This window comes from Scyliorhinus torazame, chromosome 24 (assembly GCF_047496885.1).
Source record: "Scyliorhinus torazame isolate Kashiwa2021f chromosome 24, sScyTor2.1, whole genome shotgun sequence".
Lineage (NCBI taxonomy): Eukaryota > Metazoa > Chordata > Chondrichthyes > Carcharhiniformes > Scyliorhinidae > Scyliorhinus > Scyliorhinus torazame.
Window position 1 is genome coordinate 14626110 of NC_092730.1, and position 18899 is coordinate 14645008.

Consider the following 18899-nt stretch of genomic DNA (forward strand, 5'->3'; position numbering starts at 1 on the left):
AGGGAGAGAGAGGCACAGAGAGAGAGATAGACACAGAGAGAGACACAGAGAGAGAGAGACAGAGAGAGAGAGAGACTGAGAGAGAGAGAGACAGAGAGAGAGACAGAGAGAGAGAGAGGCACAGAGAGAGAGAGAGAGAGAGAGGCAGAGAGAGGCAGAGAGAGAGAGAGAGAGGGGGGCACAGAGACACACACACACAGACACACTCGAGAGAACGGCAGGAAAAGGGGGAGGGAGAGAGAGAGAGATACAAGAAAGGAAGATATCTCTCAAACCTACAGGCCTCTCTCCCCACCCTCAGCCAATACCATCAGGGCCCCTACTGCACATTGACGGACACGAGGCTTGGCGGAAGGCCGTAGGCTTCTCGACTCACCAGTGCCCCCGAAGGCGTGGATGTCTAGCTGCTCCAGGATGTACATGAAGAAAGTGTTGACTTGAGGCAGGAGCCCAAGGAGGAAGATGGCTGGGAAACACAGGGTGAAAACTGCAAAGCAAAGCATTGGAAGAGCGAGTCAGCAATCACGATAACTTGACCGCGAGACCCCGTCCCCAGCGCGCGAGACCCCGTCCCCAGCGCGCGAGACCCCGTCCCCAGCGCGCGAGACCCCGTCCCCAGCGCGCGAGACCCCGTCCCCAGCGCGCGAGACCCCGTCCCCAGCGCGCGAGACCCCGTCCCCAGCTCGTGTTAAAAATAGACAACATCAAAGAACCTTACAGCAGAGGGGACCACCACTCGTCCCATCACACCATGCTGGCTCTTCAGAACATCCATCTAATTAGTCTCCCCCCACCCCCCCCCCACTCTATACCCACCACCCCACAATGTCCCGGCAAATTCCTCCTTTCCGAGTATTTCCCCAATCCCCCCTTTTGAAAGCTCCTGTCGAATCTGCTTCCTCCGCCCTTTCAGGCAGAACCTTCGCGATCACAGCTCACTGTGTTAGAACACATTCTCCTCATGTGAGAATGTGGAACTCACTCCCACAGGGAGTGGGGAGAATGTGGGACTCGCTCCCACAGGGAGTGGGGAGAATGTGGGACACGCTCCCACAGGGAGTGGGGAGAATGTGGGACTCGCTCCCACAGGGAGTGGGGAGAATGTGGGACTCGCTCCCACAGGGAGTGGGGAGAATGTGGGACTCGCTCCCACAGGGAGTGGGGAGAATGTGGGACTCGCTCCCACAGGGAGTGGGGAGAATGTGGGACTCACTCCCACAGGGGGTGGGGAGAATGTGGAACTCGCTCCCACAGGGAGTGGGGGAGAATGCGGAACTCGCTCCCACGGGGAGTGGGGGAGAATGTGGGACTCGCTCCCACAGGGAGTGGGGGAGAATGTGGGACTCGCTCCCACAGGGAGTGGGGAGAATATGGGACTCGCTCCCACAGGGAGTGGGGAGAATGTGGGACTCGCTCCCACAGGGAGTGGGGAGAATGTGGAACTCGCTCCCACAGGGAGTGGGGAGAATGTGGAACTCGCTCCCACAGGGGGTGGGGGAGAATGTGGGACTCTCTCCCACGGGGAGTGGGGGAGAATGTGGGACTCACTCCCACGGGGAGTGGGGGAGAATGTGGGACTCACTCCCACGGGGAGTGGGGGAGAATGTGGGACTCGGTCCCACGGGGAGTGGGGGAGAATGTGGGACTCGCTCCCACAGGGAGTGGGGGAGAATGTGGGACTCGCTCCCACAGGGAGTGGGGGAGAATGTGGGACTCGCTCCCACAGGGAGTGGGGGAGAATGTGGGACTCGGTCCCACGGGGAGTGGGGGAGAATGTGGGACTCACTCCCACTGGGAGTGGGGGAGAATGCGGAACTCGCTCCCACGGGGAGTGGGGGAGAATGCGGAACTCGCTCCCACAGGGGGTGGGGAGAATGCGGAACTCACTCCCACAGGGGGTGGGGAGAATGCGGGACTCGCTCCCACAGGGGGTGGGGAGAATGTGGGACTCACTCCCACAGGGAGTGGGGGAGAATGTGGGACTCGCTCCCACAGGGAGTGGGGAGAATGTGGGACACGCTCCCACAGGGAGTGGGGAGAATGTGGGACTCGCTCCCACAGGGAGTGGGGAGAATGTGGGACTCGCTCCCACAGGGAGTGGGGAGAATGTGGGACTCGCTCCCACAGGGAGTGGGGAGAATGTGGGACTCGCTCCCACAGGGAGTGGGGAGAATGTGGGACTCACTCCCACAGGGGGTGGGGAGAATGTGGAACTCGCTCCCACAGGGAGTGGGGGAGAATGCGGAACTCGCTCCCACGGGGAGTGGGGGAGAATGTGGGACTCGCTCCCACAGGGAGTGGGGGAGAATGTGGGACTCGCTCCCACAGGGAGTGGGGAGAATATGGGACTCGCTCCCACAGGGAGTGGGGAGAATGTGGGACTCGCTCCCACAGGGAGTGGGGAGAATGTGGAACTCGCTCCCACAGGGAGTGGGGAGAATGTGGGACGCACTCCCACAGGGGGTGGGGGAGAATGTGGGACTCTCTCCCACGGGGAGTGGGGGAGAATGTGGGACTCACTCCCACGGGGAGTGGGGGAGAATGTGGGACTCACTCCCACGGGGAGTGGGGGAGAATGTGGGACTCGGTCCCACGGGGAGTGGGGGAGAATGTGGGACTCGCTCCCACAGGGAGTGGGGGAGAATGTGGGACTCGCTCCCACAGGGAGTGGGGGAGAATGTGGGACTCGCTCCCACAGGGAGTGGGGGAGAATGTGGGACTCGGTCCCACGGGGAGTGGGGGAGAATGTGGGACTCACTCCCACTGGGAGTGGGGGAGAATGCGGAACTCGCTCCCACGGGGAGTGGGGGAGAATGCGGAACTCGCTCCCACAGGGGGTGGGGAGAATGCGGAACTCACTCCCACAGGGGGTGGGGAGAATGCGGGACTCGCTCCCACAGGGGGTGGGGAGAATGTGGGACTCACTCCCACAGGGAGTGGGGGAGAATGTGGGATTCGCTCCCACAGGGAGTGGGGGTGAATGCGGGACTCGCTCCCACAGGGAGTGGGGGACAATGTGGGACTCGCTCCCACCGGGAGTGGGGGGAATGTGGGACTCTCTCCCACAGGGAGTGGGGGAGAATGTGGGACTCGCTCCCACGGGGAGTGGGGGAGAATGTGGAACTCGCTCCCACGGGGAGTGGGGGAGAATGTGGGACTCGCTCCCACGGGGAGTGGGGGAGAATGTGGACCTCGCTCCCACGGGGAGTGGGGAGAATGTGGGACTCGCTCCCACAGGGAGTGGGGGAGAATGTGGGACTCGGTCCCACGGGGAGTGGGGGAGAATGCGGGACTCACTCCCACAGGGAGTGGGGGAGAATGCGGAACTCGCTCCCACGGGGAGTGGGGGAGAATGCGGAACTCGCTCCCACAGGGGGTGGGGAGAATGCGGAACTCACTCCCACAGGGGGCGGGGAGAATGCGGGACTCGCTCCCACAGGGGGTGGGGAGAATGTGGAACTCGCTCCCACAGGGAGTGGGGGAGAATGTGGGTCTCTCTCCCATGGGGAGTGGGGAGAATGTGGAACTCGCTCCCACAGGGAGTGGGGGAGAATGTGGGACTCGCTCCCACGAGGAGTGGGAAGAATGTGGGACTCGCTCCCACAGGGAGTGGGAAGAATGTGGGACTCGCTCCCACAGGGAGTGGGAAGAATGTGGGACTCGCTCCCACAGGGAGTGGGAGAGAATGTGGGACGCGCTCCCATAGGGAGTGGGGAGAATGTGGGACTCAAGCTCATAGGGAGCGCTCGAGGTGAACAGTGTCGATACATTTTGGAGGGGTGGTAAGCTGGATAAACACATAATCAGAGAGGAATAGAAGGATATGGCGATGAGTTTATGACTGGCAGGAGGCTCCCCGTGTAGCAGAAACGGCAGCATTAATCAACTGGGCGGAATACACACTGAAGCCGATACGTTAGTAAATACAGGCATGTACACACCAATCACCACATCCCGGGCGGAGGCGAAGGACAGGGCGGAGAAGAGGGTGATTCCATACAGGTTGATGGGCTGCAGGTGATCGCTCCGGCTACCCAAGTCGAACAGCCAGATCAGGGCACAGCAGGTGCAGAAGTAGACAGGCCGGCTGTATGCGATGATCCAGTTGTGACCCTGCGAGAGATGGGGTGGATCAGAGCAGACCACGCACTGGCACCGGCACTGGCACCGACACACGCACCGGCACCGACACACGCGCGCACCGACACACGCACCGGCACCGACACACGCGCGCACCGACACACGCACCGGCACCGACACACGCGCGCACCGACACACGCGCGCACCGACACACGCGCGCACCGACACACGCGCGCACCGACACACGCGCGCACCGACACACGCGCGCACCGACACACGCGCGCACCGACACACGCGCGCACCGACACACGCGCGCACCGACACACGCGCGCACCGACACACGCGCGCACCGACACACGCGCGCACCGACACACGCGCGCACCGACACACGCGCGCACCGACACACGCGCGCACCGACACACGCGCGCACCGACACACGCGCGCACCGACACACGCGCGCACCGACACACGCGCGCACCGACACACGCGCGCACCGACACACGCGCGCACCGACACACGCGCGCACCGACACACCCGCGCACCGACACACGCGCGCACCGACACACCCGCGCACCGACACACCCGCGCACCGACACACCCGCGCACCCGCACCGACACACCCGCGCACCCGCACCGACACACACGCGCACCCGCACCGACACACACGCGCACCCGCACCGACACACACGCGCACCGACACACACGCACCCGCACCGACACACCCGCACCGACACACACACACACCCGCACCGACACACACACACACCCGCACCGACACACACACACACCCGCACCGACACACACACACACCCGCACCGACACACACACACACCCGCACCGACACACACACACACCCGCACCGACACACACACACACCCGCACCGACACACACACACACCCGCACCGACACACACACACACCCGCACCGACACACACACACACCCGCACCGACACACACACACACCCGCACCGACACACACACACACCCGCACCGACACACACACACACCCGCACCGACACACACACACACCCGCACCGACACACACACACACCCGCACCGACACACACACACACCCGCACCGACACACACACACACCCGCACCGACACACACACACACCCGCACCGACACACACACACACCCGCACCGACACACACACACGCACCGACACACACACACGCACCGACACACACACACGCACCGACACACACACACACGCACCGACACACACACACACGCACCGACACACACACACGCACCGACACACACACACGCACCGACACACACACACGCACCGACACACACACACGCACCGACACACACACGCACGCACCGACACTCACACGCACCGACACTCACACGCACGCACCGACACACACGCGCACGCACCGACACACACACACACACACACACACACACACATACATACCCGCCCGCCCCAGCCCCCCCCGCACTGTATTCGCGTGGCGCGGTCCAGCCCTGTAACCCAGCTGGACGACCCCAGGGACAGTCAAAGGCTCAGAAGAAATGGGAATCGGCGTTAACGGCGATAGTAGGTGGTGCGGTGTTTAGCACTGCGGCCTCACAGCTCCAGGGGCGCGGGCTCGATTCCGGACTCGTGAGTGCGGAGTCTGCACCTTCTCCCCCGTGTCTGCGCGGGCTTCCTCCCACAACTCCAAAGGTGCGCGGGTTGGGTGGATTGGCCGTGATCAATGGGCAAGGTTACGGGGATAGGGGCATGGGAGTGGGGCCTTGGTGAGGTGCTCTTTCGGAGGGCAATACTTTTCCCCTTGACCAACACCTACAGCGGATGACCTGGCCCGCCCGAATATTGCCGCCTACGGGAGCAGGCCGTGCGCAAGCTCGCTGTCGCAATTCCTGCACCAGAACAGGCAACGCCCTGGGGCAAGCCCCTCATTGGCAGTTAGGCGCTGTGGGATGTCCCCGGGGCGCCGACAGGCTCGATACAAATGCACGTACAACCCACGCTACTCACGTGCATTGGAGAGGCCGCATCTGGCTGAACACTCTGGAGGGAGAAGAGAAGACATTCAGCGCGAGTGGCTTCAAAACGCAAACAAAACCAACCCGTTCTCCGTTCTGCAACGTGGCTTTGGAGGTTGGGGATTAAGTGGCGTGGGGGGGGGGTCACTCGCCGTGTCAGGATTTCCAGCCGATCGCTGACCCCCCCCCTGCGACCAAGCCGTGGCGGTCACCACCGTCACTCAAACCCCAACGCTCGCAACCGGGAAGCACCCGCGGGTGCCCTCCGATCGTCCGAAAGCTGGAATCTTCACAACCCTCTGGCTGAATAGGTCTTAAACCAGGACGTAGAGTTTCGCCAAGCCCCCCCCCCCCCCCCCCCCCCCCCCAAAGAGTAAAGTTGGGAGGCGAAAGAAACCGGCTGCCCCGTTTCCGAACTCGCGCCAAGTCTCGGGCACCCATCGCCCCGCGGAGGTACCAACGGCCTCCCACCCCCCCCCCCCCTCGCCCCAGTCGGGTCTGCCAACACTGAGTTTTTAAACATCCCCGCCTTCAAATTTGTCCATGGCCTCCTCAACGGCACCATTTCCCAGCACCCTCCCCAGCCGCCTCCTCCAGTCTCGCAAGGAGGAACGTCTTCAGCCCGAGGGTGCTGAGCCTGCGGAGCTCATTGCCGTGGAGGCCGAGTCGCCGAGCGTCTTGAAGGCAGAGATAGATAGGTTCCCGATTAATAAGAAGGCAGGAGAACGGGGATGAGAAACAGGTCAGACGTGATTCAATGGCGGAGCAGACTCGAGGGGCCGAGTGGCCCAATTGTGCTCCTTGATCTTGCGGCCTAACCTCCTCGCGCCTCCAATTCTGGCCGTTCGCGTATTCCCCGGTCATTCCCAAGGTCTTAAGCTGGGGAATCCTCACTCAAACCCGCCGCCTCGCCACCTTTGAAGGCCTCTGTACCTCTCCGACCAGACTTTGCGTCTGCTGGTCCGCTAACTCCCAGGGGGCCCGGTGTTGGGAGACACCGGTCCGGCCGACGTTTAAGAGTCCGACGCTAAACGGCCCGATGGCCTCAAATCGGAGGCGGGCGGTATTTCACGACAGGACGCAGGACGGTACCTTCAGCAGCGAGTACTGGCAGCTGGCAATGACGAGGCAGAACTGGAACACCCATATATCGCGGAAGAAACCCTCGAGGAGCAGCATGAAGCCCAGGAACGCCACCAGGGCGGCGAGGAAGACAGCCACAACGTTCTCACAGGCCTGCCTGTTTCTGCGAGGGGCGTAGAGAGAGAGAGAGAGAGAGAGCAGCTTTTAGTGAGGTTCGCAACGAGGGGGAAAACAGAGAGAGAGGGCGCGGTCGGAAATGGAAGTGAACGGAAGGCGGGGTTCAAAGTGCACCTGCGCAACGAGAGGCCTGACCCCCCCCCCCCCGGCCGACCTACCTGTCCAGCAAAGCCAGCAGGGCCAGACGGTCGTAGCGCACGCGCATCCACTTCCAGGGCAGCAGCCAGAACTTGTAGTAATGTTTGTTCCGGATCTTCTCTTCGATCATGAGCGTGTTCTCCTGGGACTCGTGGAGGGATTCCTGATCCAGAAAATCCAACTGGGAATAGGTGTTTTTTTTAAAAAAAAAACACAAAGCAACAAACAGAGGTTACGCGACGTGCCACAACGAAAGCAGGTCAAGCGGCTCCGACGCTGGTGATTGGGAGGTCGATATGATTCTTGACTGACAAGGGGGGGGGTCAAAGGTTATCGGGGGGTGATGGCAGGAATGTGGAATGGAGGCCATAATCAGGTCACTCGTGATCTTCGCGAATGGCGGAGCAGGCTCGAGGGGCTGTACGGCCTCCTCCTGGCCCTGTGTGATGAGATGGTCGCATAGTTCAACCAGCCCCCCCCCCCCCCATCCCAAACGAGGCGCATCATCCAACGGCGCCATGTTGGAATTGGACTAAACGGGACGGGTCTTTCGGCCCCTCTGCCCGTGAGAAGGTGTCACAAGGAGGTGCCCAGGGTACTTGCTTGCGCCGGGCAGAGGCAGTTGGCGCTAGGCGGGCAGTCAGGGCCGGGAGGCAGAGGGCAGCTCTGGCCAGAGGTGGTCCGGCGACTTCCAGCGGGAGGAGGGACCTTCTTCCTTTGGCCATTTGAACGGTGTTAACCCCTCCTTTACCTCAGGAATTTAACATTGAACTGGAGTTTGCCCCTCCTTCATCTCAGGAATTTAACATTTTACCGGAGTTAACCCGTCTTTACCTCAGGAATTTAACATTGAACTGGAGTTAGCCCCTCCGTTACCTCAGGAATTTAACATTTAACCGGAGTTAACCCGTCTTTACCTCAGGAATTTAACATTGAACTGGAGTTAACCCCTCCTTTACCTCAGGAATTTAACATTGAACTGGAGTTAACCCCTCTTTACCTCAGGAATTTAACATTGAACTGGAGTTAGCCCCTCCTTTACCTCAGGAATTTAACATTGAACTGGAGTTAACCACTCCCTTACCTCAGGAATTTAACATTGAACTGGAGTTAGCCCCTCCCATACCTCAGGAATTTAACATTGAACTGGAGTTAACCCCTCCGTTACCTCAGGAATTTAACATTGAACTGGAGTTAGCCCCTCCTTTACCTCAGGAATTTAACATTGAACTGGAGTTAACCCCTCCTTTACCTCAGGAATTTAACATTGAACTGGAGTTAGCCCCTCTTTACCTCAGGAATTTAATATTGAACTGGAGTTAACCCCGCTTTACCTCAGGAATTTAACATTGAACTGGAGTTATCCCCTCCTTTACCTCAGGAATTTAACATTGAACTGGAGTTAACCCCTCTTTACCTCAGGAATTTAACATTTTACCGGAGTTAACCCGTCTTGACCTCAGGAATTTAACGGTGTTAACCCCTCGTTACCTCAGGAATTTAACATTTAACAGAGTTAACCCCTCCTTTACCTCAGGAATTTAACATTGAACTGGAGTTAACCCCTCCTTTACCTCAGGAATTTAACATTGAACTGGAGTTAGCCCCTCCTTTACCTCAGGAGTTTAACATTGAACTGGAGTTAACCCCTCCGTTACCTCAAGAATTTAACATTGAACTGGAGTTAACCCCTCCTTTACCTCAGGAATTTAACATTGAACTGGAGTTTGCCCCTCCTTCATCTCAGGAATTTAACATTTTACCGGAGTTAACCCGTCTTTACCTCAGGAATTTAACATTGAACTGGAGTTAACCCCTCCCTTACCTCAGGAATTTAACATTGAACCGGAGTTAACCCTTATTTACCTCAGGAATTTAACATTGAACTGGAGTTAGCCCCTCCGTTACCTCAAGAATTTAACATTGAACTGGAGTTAACCCGTCTTTACCTCAGGAATTTAACATTGAACCGGAGTTAACCCTTATTTACCGCAGGAATTTAACATTTAAAGGGATTTAACCCATCCCTTACCTCAGGAATTTCCAATGGCACTCGACGGACTTGCATTCCCTGGAGTACCACTGGCCGGGGTTGGAGGAGCGAAACCGCTGGCATTCCCTCTGGAACGTCGGCAGACGTGAAGCTGGAAGAGTGGGATTGATGGTCCCTACAATTCGGAAGAAAATGGCGGTTAACGCTGCAGATTGTGGTGACATAAACATGGCACACGTTCATTCCCCAAATGACGCCATTGGGTGGCAGGGGACAAAATGGATCCTTTCCCAGGTCCCGGAGAGAACCAGCCCGTCTGCTATTCCAAGGCGTGAGTGGAAGGACGGACAAACCTCCCTTCGCCCGAACCCAGCCTGGAGTCGAGAGGTCACCCCCCCCCCCCCCCGGCCGACGTCCCACCATCTCGGCCGATGTCGCCAGTGCCGCGCCAATGGAGGCGGCGGTAAACGGGGGCCCCCCCGGGAGTTGAAGAGATCCCGTCACTCTCGGGGGTCTGGGGTCAACATGCCCCCCCCAGAAACAGCGCTCACCCCCCTCCCCCGCGCTTTGCGGGATCTTGCCTCCCCCACCCGCCCCAGCAGCGAAGATGGCGTCTCGGCTGGGACGTGCTTTGGGGCGTGGCTTCCGTCTCGCATGGGCCGCGTTGAACTCACCATGCGTTGTTGGAGGCGTGTTCCAGGCTCACTTGCTGCCCCACCGGATTCTCGTAGCCACCTCCCGTCGGGCCAAAGGTGTAGGACCTGCGGACGCCTGGATGCGGGGAGGGCAGGGCACAAACACCAGGAGTCAGTAAAATGCAGCAGACAAGTAACGAAACCACGAGAGACGGGCGAGTGGTTAAACAGATCAGGACCAAGCTGAAACCTCACGGTTCAGGTCCATTTCCAATTGCCCGAGGGAATCGGCAAGAGGCTTAAAACAAGAAGTGTCCCATTTCAACCGACACAGGAATAGAATGAGGCCACTCTGCACCTCCTGCCTGTCCCTGCCCGCCATTCTATTAGACCTCTGTGACTTAATTCCATTTATCCGCCTTGGTACCCCTCCATTTGCTCCCGGCATCCAATCAGAGGGCCCAGCTGCCAGCTATTCGGCTGCAGAAGGCGTCACAATCAAGGTGTGTTGGGGGGGGGGGCACTCTCAGGCGAGGTCAGCACTTTGTTCAGGCCCCTCCGGGGAGAGGTGGGGGCAGGGCGGGCGGGGGGGGGGGGGGGGGGGTGGGGTGAAGAAATGACTTACGAACGGGGCTACACCATTCGGGGGAAGAGCGAGCTGGCTGGGGCTTTGAGCTCTGGGCTCCCACAGGGAGTGGGGAGAATGTGGGACTCACTCGCACAGGGAATGGGGGAGAATGTGGAACTCGCTCCCACAGGGAGTGGGGGAGAATGTGGAACTCGCTCCCACGGGGAGTGGGGAGAATGTGGGACTCGCTCCCACGGGGAGTGGGGGAGAATGTGGGACTCGCTCCCACGGGGAGTGGGGGAGAATGTGGGACTCGCTCCCACGGGGAGTGGGGGAGAATGTGGGACTCGCTCCCACGGGGAGTGGGGGAGAATGTGGGACTCGCTCCCACGGGGAGTGGGGAGAATGTGGGACTCGATCCCACGGGGAGTGGGGGAGAATGTGGGACTCGATCCCACAGGGAGTGGGGAGAATGTGGAACTCGCTCCCACAGGGAGTGGGGAGAATGTGGGACTCGATCCCACAGGGAGTGGGGAGAATGTGAAACTCGCTCTCACAGGGAGTGGGGAGAATGTGGAACTCGCTCCCACAGGGAGTGGGGAGAATGTGGGACTCGCCCCCACAGGGAGTGGGGGAGAATGTGGAACTCGCTCCCACAGGGAGTGGGGGAGAATGTGGGACTCGCCCCCACAGGGAGTGGGGGAGAATGTGGAACTCGCTCCCACAGGGAGTGGGGAGAATGTGGGACTCGCTCCCACGGGCGAACCACTGTGTCAGCTGCAACGCAGATACACTTCTGCATCCGGGTGTGAAGGTGTCGTAGAAGGTATCATCCCGACAGTGCAGGAGGAGGCCATTGCGCCTATCGAATCTGCACCCACCCTCCGAATGGGCACCCCAACTGGGCCCGCTCACCCTGCCCTATCCCCGTAACCCGACCTGTTAAAAAAAATTCCAATTAAGTGGCCAATCCACCGACCCTGCATATCTTTTGGGTTGTGGGGGGCGAAACCCACGCAGACACGGGGAGAATGTGTAAACTCCACACGGACAGTGACCCAGAGCCGGGATCGAACCTGGAATCCCGGCGTCGTGAGGCAGCAGTGCTAACCACTGCGCTGCCCCAACTTAACATCACTTCTGACAGCGGAGAGCACCCTCGAGCCAGCACCAGTCTGGACTCCCGTGCTCCAGTTTCTGGGGCGGGGGTGGGTAGCACAGGCTTGCCGGGGAGTAAGATGCCCATGAAAGTGCCAGGTGCCCGGCGGGTTAGAGGCGGGGGTGCATTCAGCCCGGCTCTCCCCGGCACCCCAGGCCCGGCGGGTCGACCGAGCGGTGCTCCGCTGCCCCGGGGAGGCGAGTGGCACCTACCCGATTCGTCGAAGAAGTAGTGGACGGCTCCCTCCGTGGTGTCGTCGAAGTGGGAGGCCTCGTGCACGGGCCCGCGAGGGAGCAGCAGCGAGCTGGCGAACTGCAGGGCGGCTGGCAGCGCGTGGGTCCGTGACTGCGAGGTTGTCCGGCTGTGCTGGATGTCCTGCAGGCTGTGCGGGGGGGTGCGGGGGGGGGCAAGAGGATCCAGCACAGGGTTAAACGCCGAGGCTCCGCGCTCAGTTAAACAAAGCAACATGTTCCCCCGCGCACTTCACAGCAGTGTTTCCCGTCGGGAGCCCCGACCCCCAGTCACAGAGGGAGACATTCGGACAGGTGATCAAAAAGGAGCGTGTTTCAGGACGGGAAGGCGGCGGAGACGTTCAGGGGAGGGAATTCCGGAGCTCCAGGCTCAGGCAGCTGTCGGGCCTCGAGGAGGTTACAGAGATAGGGAGGGTTTGTGGAGGCTGGCGGAGGTTACAAAGATCGGGAGGGTTGTAGGGGCTGGACGAGGTTACAGAGATAGGGAGGGTTGTCGGGGATGGAGGAGGTTACAGAGATAGGGAGGGTTGTAGGGGCTGGAGGAGGTTACAGAGATAGGGAGTGTTGTAGGGGCTGGAGGAGGTTACAGAGATAGGGAGGGTTGTAGGGGCTGGAGGAGGTTACAGAGAAAGGGAGGGTTGTAGGGACTGGAGGAGGTTACAGAGATAGGGAGGGTAGTAGGGGCTGGAGGAGGTTACAGAGATAGGGAGGGTTGTCAGGGCTGGAGGAGGTTACAGAGATAGGGAGGGTTGTAGGGGCTGGAGGAGGTTACAGAGATAGGGAGGGTTGTAGGGGCTGGAGGAGGTTACAGAGATAGGGAGGGTTGTCGGGGATGGAGGACGTTACAGAGATAAGGAGGGTTGTAGGGGCTGGAGGAGGTTACAGAGATAGGGAGGGTTGTAGGGGCTGGAGGAAGTTACAGAGATAGGGAGGGTTGTCGGGGCTGGAGGAGGTTACAGAGATAGGGAGGGTTGTAGGGGCTGGAGGAGGTTACAGAGATAGGGAGGGTTGTAGAGGCTGGAGGAGGTTAGAGAGATAGGGAGGGTTGTCGGGGATGGAGGAGGTTACAGAGATAAGGAGGGTTGTAGGGGCTGGAAGAGGTTACAGAGATAGGGAGGGTTGTAGGGGCTGGAGGAGGTTACAGAGATAGGGAGGGTTGTAGGGACTGGAGGAGGTTACGGAGATCGGGAGGGTTGTAGGAGGTTACAGAGATAGGGAGGGTTGTAGGGGCTGGAGGAGGTTACAGAGATAGGGAGGGTTGTAGGGGCTGGAGGAAGTTCCAGAGATAGAGAGGGTTGTAGGGGCTGGAGGAGGTTACAGAGATAGGGAGGGTTGTAGGGGCTGGAGGAGGTTACAGAGAAAGGGAGGGTTGTAGGGGCTGGAGGAGGTTACAGAGAAAGGGAGGGTTGTAGGGGCTGGAGGAGGTTACAGAGATAGGGAGGGTTGTAGGGACTGGAGGAGGTTACAGAGATAGGGAGGGTTGTAGGGGCTGGAGGAGGTTACAGGGATAGGGAGGGTTGTAGGGGCTGGAGGAGGTTACAGAGAAAGGGAGGGTTGTAGGGGCTGGAGGAGGTTACAGAGAAAGGGAGGGTTGTAGGGGCTGGAGGAGGTTACAGAGATAGGGAGGGTTGTAGGGACTGGAGGAGGTTACAGAGATAGGGAGGGTTGTAGGGGCTGGAGGAGGTTACAGAGATAGGGAGGGTTGTAGGGGCTGGAGGAGGTTACAGAGATAGGGAGGGTTGTCGGGGCTGGTGGAGGTTACAGAGAAAGGGAGGGTTGTAGGGGCTGGAGGAGGTTACAGAGATAGGGAGGGTTGTAGGGGCTGGAGGAGGTTAGAGAATGGGAGGGTTGTCGGGGCTGGAGGAGGTTACAGAGATAGGGAGGGTTGTAGGGGCTGGAGGAAGTTACAGAGATAGGGAGGGTTGTCGGGGCTGGTGGAGGTTACAGAGAAAGGGAGGGTTGTAGGGACTGGAGGAGGTTACAGAGATAGGGAGGGTTGTAGGGGCTGGAGGAGGTTACAGAGACAGGGAGGGTTGTCGGGGCTGGAGGAGGTTACAGAGATAGGGAGGGTTGTAGGGGCTGGAGGAGGGTACAGAGATAGGGAGGGTTGTAGGGGCTGGAGGAGGTTACAGAGATAGGGAGGGTTGTCGGGGCTGGAGGAGGTTACAGAGATAGGGAGGGTTGTAGGGACTGGAGGAGGTTACAGAGATAGGGAGGGTTGTAGGGGCTGGAGGAGGTTACAGAGATAGGGAGGGTTGTAGGGACTGGAGGAGGCTACAGAGATAGAGAGGGTTGTAGGGACTGGAGGAGGTTACAGAGAAAGGGAGGGTTGTAGGGACTGGAGGAGGTTACAGAGATAGGGAGGGTTGTCGGGGCTGGAGGAGGTTACAGAGATAGGGAGGGTTGTAGGGGCTGGAGGAGGTGACAGAGGAAGGGAGGGTTGTAGGGACTGGAGGGAGGAGGTTACAGAGATAGGGAGGGTAGTAGGGGCTGGAGGAGGTTACAGAGATAGGGAGGGTTGTAGGGACTGGAGGAGGTTACAGAGATAGGGAGAGTTGTCGGGGCTGGAGGAGGTTACAGACAAAGGGAGGGTTGTAGGGGCTGGTGGAGGTTACAGAGATAGGGAGGGTTGTCGGGGCTGGAGGAGGTTACAGAGATAGGGAGGGTTGCAGGGGCTGGAGGAGGTTACGGAGATCGGGAGGGTTGTAGGAGGTTACAGAGATAGGGAGGGTTGTAGGGGCTGGAGGAGGTTACAGAGATAGGGAGGGTTGTAGGGGCTGGAGGAAGTTCCAGAGATAGAGAGGGTTGTAGGGGCTGGAGGAGGTTACAGAGATAGGGAGGGTTGTAGGGGCTGGAGGAGGTTACAGAGAAAGGGAGAGTTGTAGAGGCTGGAGGAGGTTACAGAGAAAGGGAGGGTTGTAGGGGCTGGAGGAGGTTACAGAGATCGGGAGGGTTGTAGGGACTGGAGGAGGTTACAGAGATAGGGAGGGTTGTAGGGGCTGGAGGAGGTTACAGAGATAGGGAGGGTTGTAGGGGCTGGAGGAGGTTACAGAGATAGGGAGGGTTGTCGGGGCTGGTGGAGGTTACAGAGAAAGGGAGGGTTGTAGGGGCTGGAGGAAGTTACAGAGATAGGGAGGGTTGTCGGGGCTGGAGGAGATTACAGAGATAGGGAGGGTTGTAGGGGCTGGAGGAAGTTACAGAGATAGGGAGGGTTGTCGGTACTGGTGGAGGTTACAGAGAAAGGGAGGGTTGTAGGGACTGGAGGAGGTTACAGAGATAGGGAGGGTTGTAGGGGCTGGAGGAGGTTACAGAGATAGGGAGGGTTGGAGTGGCTGGAGGAGGTTACAGAGACAGGGAGGGTTGTCGGGGCTGGAGGAGGTTACAGAGATAGGGAGGGTTGGAGGGGCTGGAGGAGGTTACAGAGATAGGGAGGGTTGTAGGGGCTGGAGGAGGTTACAGAGATAGGGAGGGTTGTCGGGGCTGGAGGAGGTTACAGAGATAGGGAGGGTTGTAGGGACTGGAGGAGGTTACAGAGATAGGGAGGGTTGTAGGGGCTGGAGGAGGTTACAGAGAAAGGGAGGGTTGTAGGGACTGGAGGAGGTTACAGAGATAGGGAGGGTTGTCGGGGCTGGAGGAGGTTACAGAGATAGGGAGGGTTGTAGGGACTGGAGGAGGTTACAGAGATAGGGAGGGTTGTCGGGGCTGGAGGAGGTTACAGAGATAGGGAGGGTTGTAGGGGCTGGAGGAGGTTACAGAGATAGGGAGGGTTGTAGGGGCTGGAGGACGTTACAGAGAAAGGGAGGGTTGTAGGGACTGGAGGGAGGAGGTTAGAGAGATAGGGAGGGTAGTAGGGGCTGGAGGAGGTTACAGAGATAGGGAGGGTTGTAGGGACTGGAGGAGGTTACAGAGATAGGGAGAGTTGTCGGGGCTGGAGGAGGTTACAGACAAAGGGAGGGTTGTAGGGGCTGGTGGAGGTTACAGAGATAGGGAGGGTTGTCGGGGCTGGAGGAGGTTACAGAGATAGGGAGGGTTGCAGGGGCTGGAGGAGGTTACGGAGATCGGGAGGGTTGTAGGAGGTTACAGAGATAGGGAGGGTTGTAGGGGCTGGAGGAAGTTCCAGAGATAGAGAGGGTTGTAGGGGCTGGAGGAGGTTACAGAGATAGGGAGGGTTGTAGGGGCTGGAGGAGGTTACAGAGGTAGGGAGGGTTGTAGGGGCTGGAGGACGTTACAGAGAAAGGGAGGGTTGTAGGGACTGGAGGGAGGAGGTTAGAGAGATAGGGAGGGTAGTAGGGGCTGGAGGAGGTTACAGAGATAGGGAGGGTTGTAGGGGCTGGAGGAAGTTCCAGAGATAGAGAGGGTTGTAGGGGCTGGAGGAGGTTACAGAGATAGGGAGGGTTGTAGGGGCTGGAGGAGGTTACAGAGAAAGGGAGGGTTGTAGAGGCTGGAGGAGGTTACAGAGAAAGGGAGGGTTGTAGAGCTGGAGGAGGTTACAGAGATCGGGAGGGTTGTAGGGACTGGAGGAGGTTACAGAGATAGGGAGGGTTGTAGGGGCTGGAGGAGGTTACAGAGATAGGGAGGGTTGTAGGGGCTGGAGGAGGTTACAGAGATAGGGAGGGTTGTCGGGGCTGGTGGAGGTTACAGAGAAAGGGAGGGTTGTAGGGGCTGGAGGAAGTTACAGAGAAAGGGAGGGTTGTAGAGCTGGAGGAGGTTACAGAGATCGGGAGGGTTGTAGGGACTGGAGGAGGTTACAGAGATAGGGAGGGTTGTAGGGGCTGGAGGAGGTTACAGAGATAGGGAGGGTTGTCGGGGCTGGAGGAGGTTACAGAGATAGGGAGGGTTGTAGGGACTGGAGGAGGTTACAGAGATAGGGAGGGTTGTAGGGGCTGGAGGAGGTTACAGAGATAGGGAGGGTTGTAGGGGCTGGAGGAGGTTACAGAGAAAGGGAGGGTTGTAGGGGCTGGAGGAAGTTACAGAGAAAGGGAGGGTTGTAGAGCTGGAGGAGGTTACAGAGATCGGGAGGGTTGTAGGGACTGGAGGAGGTTACAGAGATAGGGAGGGTTGTAGGGGCTGGAGGAGGTTACAGAGATAGGGAGGGTTGTCGGGGCTGGTGGAGGTTACAGAGAAAGGGAGGGTTGTAGGGGCTGGAGGAAGTTACAGAGAAAGGGAGGGTTGTAGAGCTGGAGGAGGTTACAGAGATCGGGAGGGTTGTAGGGACTGGAGGAGGTTACAGAGATAGGGAGGGTTGTAGGGGCTGGAGGAGGTTACAGAGATAGGGAGGGTTGTCGGGGCTGGAGGAGGTTACAGAGATAGGGAGGGTTGTAGGGGCTGGAGGAAGTTCCAGAGATAGAGAGGGTTGTAGGGGCTGGAGGAGGTTACAGAGATAGGGAGGGTTGTAGGGGCTGGAGGAGGTTACAGAGGTAGGGAGGGTTGTAGGGGCTGGAGGACGTTACAGAGAAAGGGAGGGTTGTAGGGACTGGAGGGAGGAGGTTAGAGAGATAGGGAGGGTAGTAGGGGCTGGAGGAGGTTACAGAGATAGGGAGGGTTGTAGGGGCTGGAGGAAGTTCCAGAGATAGAGAGGGTTGTAGGGGCTGGAGGAGGTTACAGAGATAGGGAGGGTTGTAGGGGCTGGAGGAGGTTACAGAGAAAGGGAGGGTTGTAGAGGCTGGAGGAGGTTACAGAGAAAGGGAGGGTTGTAGAGCTGGAGGAGGTTACAGAGATCGGGAGGGTTGTAGGGACTGGAGGAGGTTACAGAGATAGGGAGGGTTGTAGGGGCTGGAGGAGGTTACAGAGATAGGGAGGGTTGTAGGGGCTGGAGGAGGTTACAGAGATAGGGAGGGTTGTCGGGGCTGGTGGAGGTTACAGAGAAAGGGAGGGTTGTAGGGGCTGGAGGAAGTTACAGAGAAAGGGAGGGTTGTAGAGCTGGAGGAGGTTACAGAGATCGGGAGGGTTGTAGGGACTGGAGGAGGTTACAGAGATAGGGAGGGTTGTAGGGGCTGGAGGAGGTTACAGAGATAGGGAGGGTTGTCGGGGCTGGAGGAGGTTACAGAGATAGGGAGGGTTGTAGGGACTGGAGGAGGTTACAGAGATAGGGAGGGTTGTAGGGGCTGGAGGAGGTTACAGAGAAAGGGAGGGTTGTAGGGACTGGAGGAGGTTACAGAGATAGGGAGGGTTGTCGGGGCTGGATGAGGTTACAGAGATAGGGAGGGTTGTAGGGACTGGAGGAGGTTACAGAGATAGGGAGGGTTGTCGGGGCTGGAGGAGGTTACAGAGATAGGGAGGGTTGTAGGGGCTGGAGGAGGTTACAGAGATAGGGAGGGTTGTAGGGGCTGGAGGACGTTACAGAGAAAGGGAGGGTTGTAGGGACTGGAGGGAGGAGGTTAGAGAGATAGGGAGGGTAGTAGGGGCTGGAGGAGGTTACAGAGATAGGGAGGGTTGTAGGGACTGGAGGAGGTTACAGAGATAGGGAGAGTTGTCGGGGCTGGAGGAGGTTACAGACAAAGGGAGGGTTGTAGGGGCTGGTGGAGGTTACAGAGATAGGGAGGGTTGTCGGGGCTGGAGGAGGTTACAGAGATAGGGAGGGTTGCAGGGGCTGGAGGACGTTACGGAGATCGGGAGGGTTGTAGGAGGTTACAGAGATAGGGAGGGTTGTAGGGGCTGGAGGAAGTTCCAGAGATAGAGAGGGTTGTAGGGGCTGGAGGAGGTTACAGAGATAGGGAGGGTTGTAGGGGCTGGAGGAGGTTACAGAGATAGGGAGGGTTGTAGGGGCTGGAGGACGTTACAGAGAAAGGGAGGGTTGTAGGGACTGGAGGGAG

General features: G+C 58.9%; 1 protein-coding gene across 1 annotated transcript in view; it reads right to left on the bottom strand.

Moving 5' to 3' along the window:
* The window catches only part of LOC140400199 (pecanex-like protein 3), an 88607-nt gene extending 76393 nt beyond the window's left edge, over positions 1–12214 (bottom strand). Inside the window, exons 1-8 of the mRNA XM_072489666.1 lie at positions 12049–12214; positions 10149–10245; positions 9514–9649; positions 7502–7662; positions 7176–7329; positions 6076–6108; positions 3942–4113; positions 377–487 (exon numbers count right to left, since the gene is read on the bottom strand). Coding sequence (XP_072345767.1) covers positions 377–487; positions 3942–4113; positions 6076–6108; positions 7176–7329; positions 7502–7662; positions 9514–9597 — 715 coding nt within the window. The 5' untranslated portion in view covers positions 9598–9649; positions 10149–10245; positions 12049–12214. The remainder of the gene's footprint in view (positions 1–376; positions 488–3941; positions 4114–6075; positions 6109–7175; positions 7330–7501; positions 7663–9513; positions 9650–10148; positions 10246–12048) is intronic.
* Between the last annotated feature and the right edge of the window lie 6685 nt (positions 12215–18899).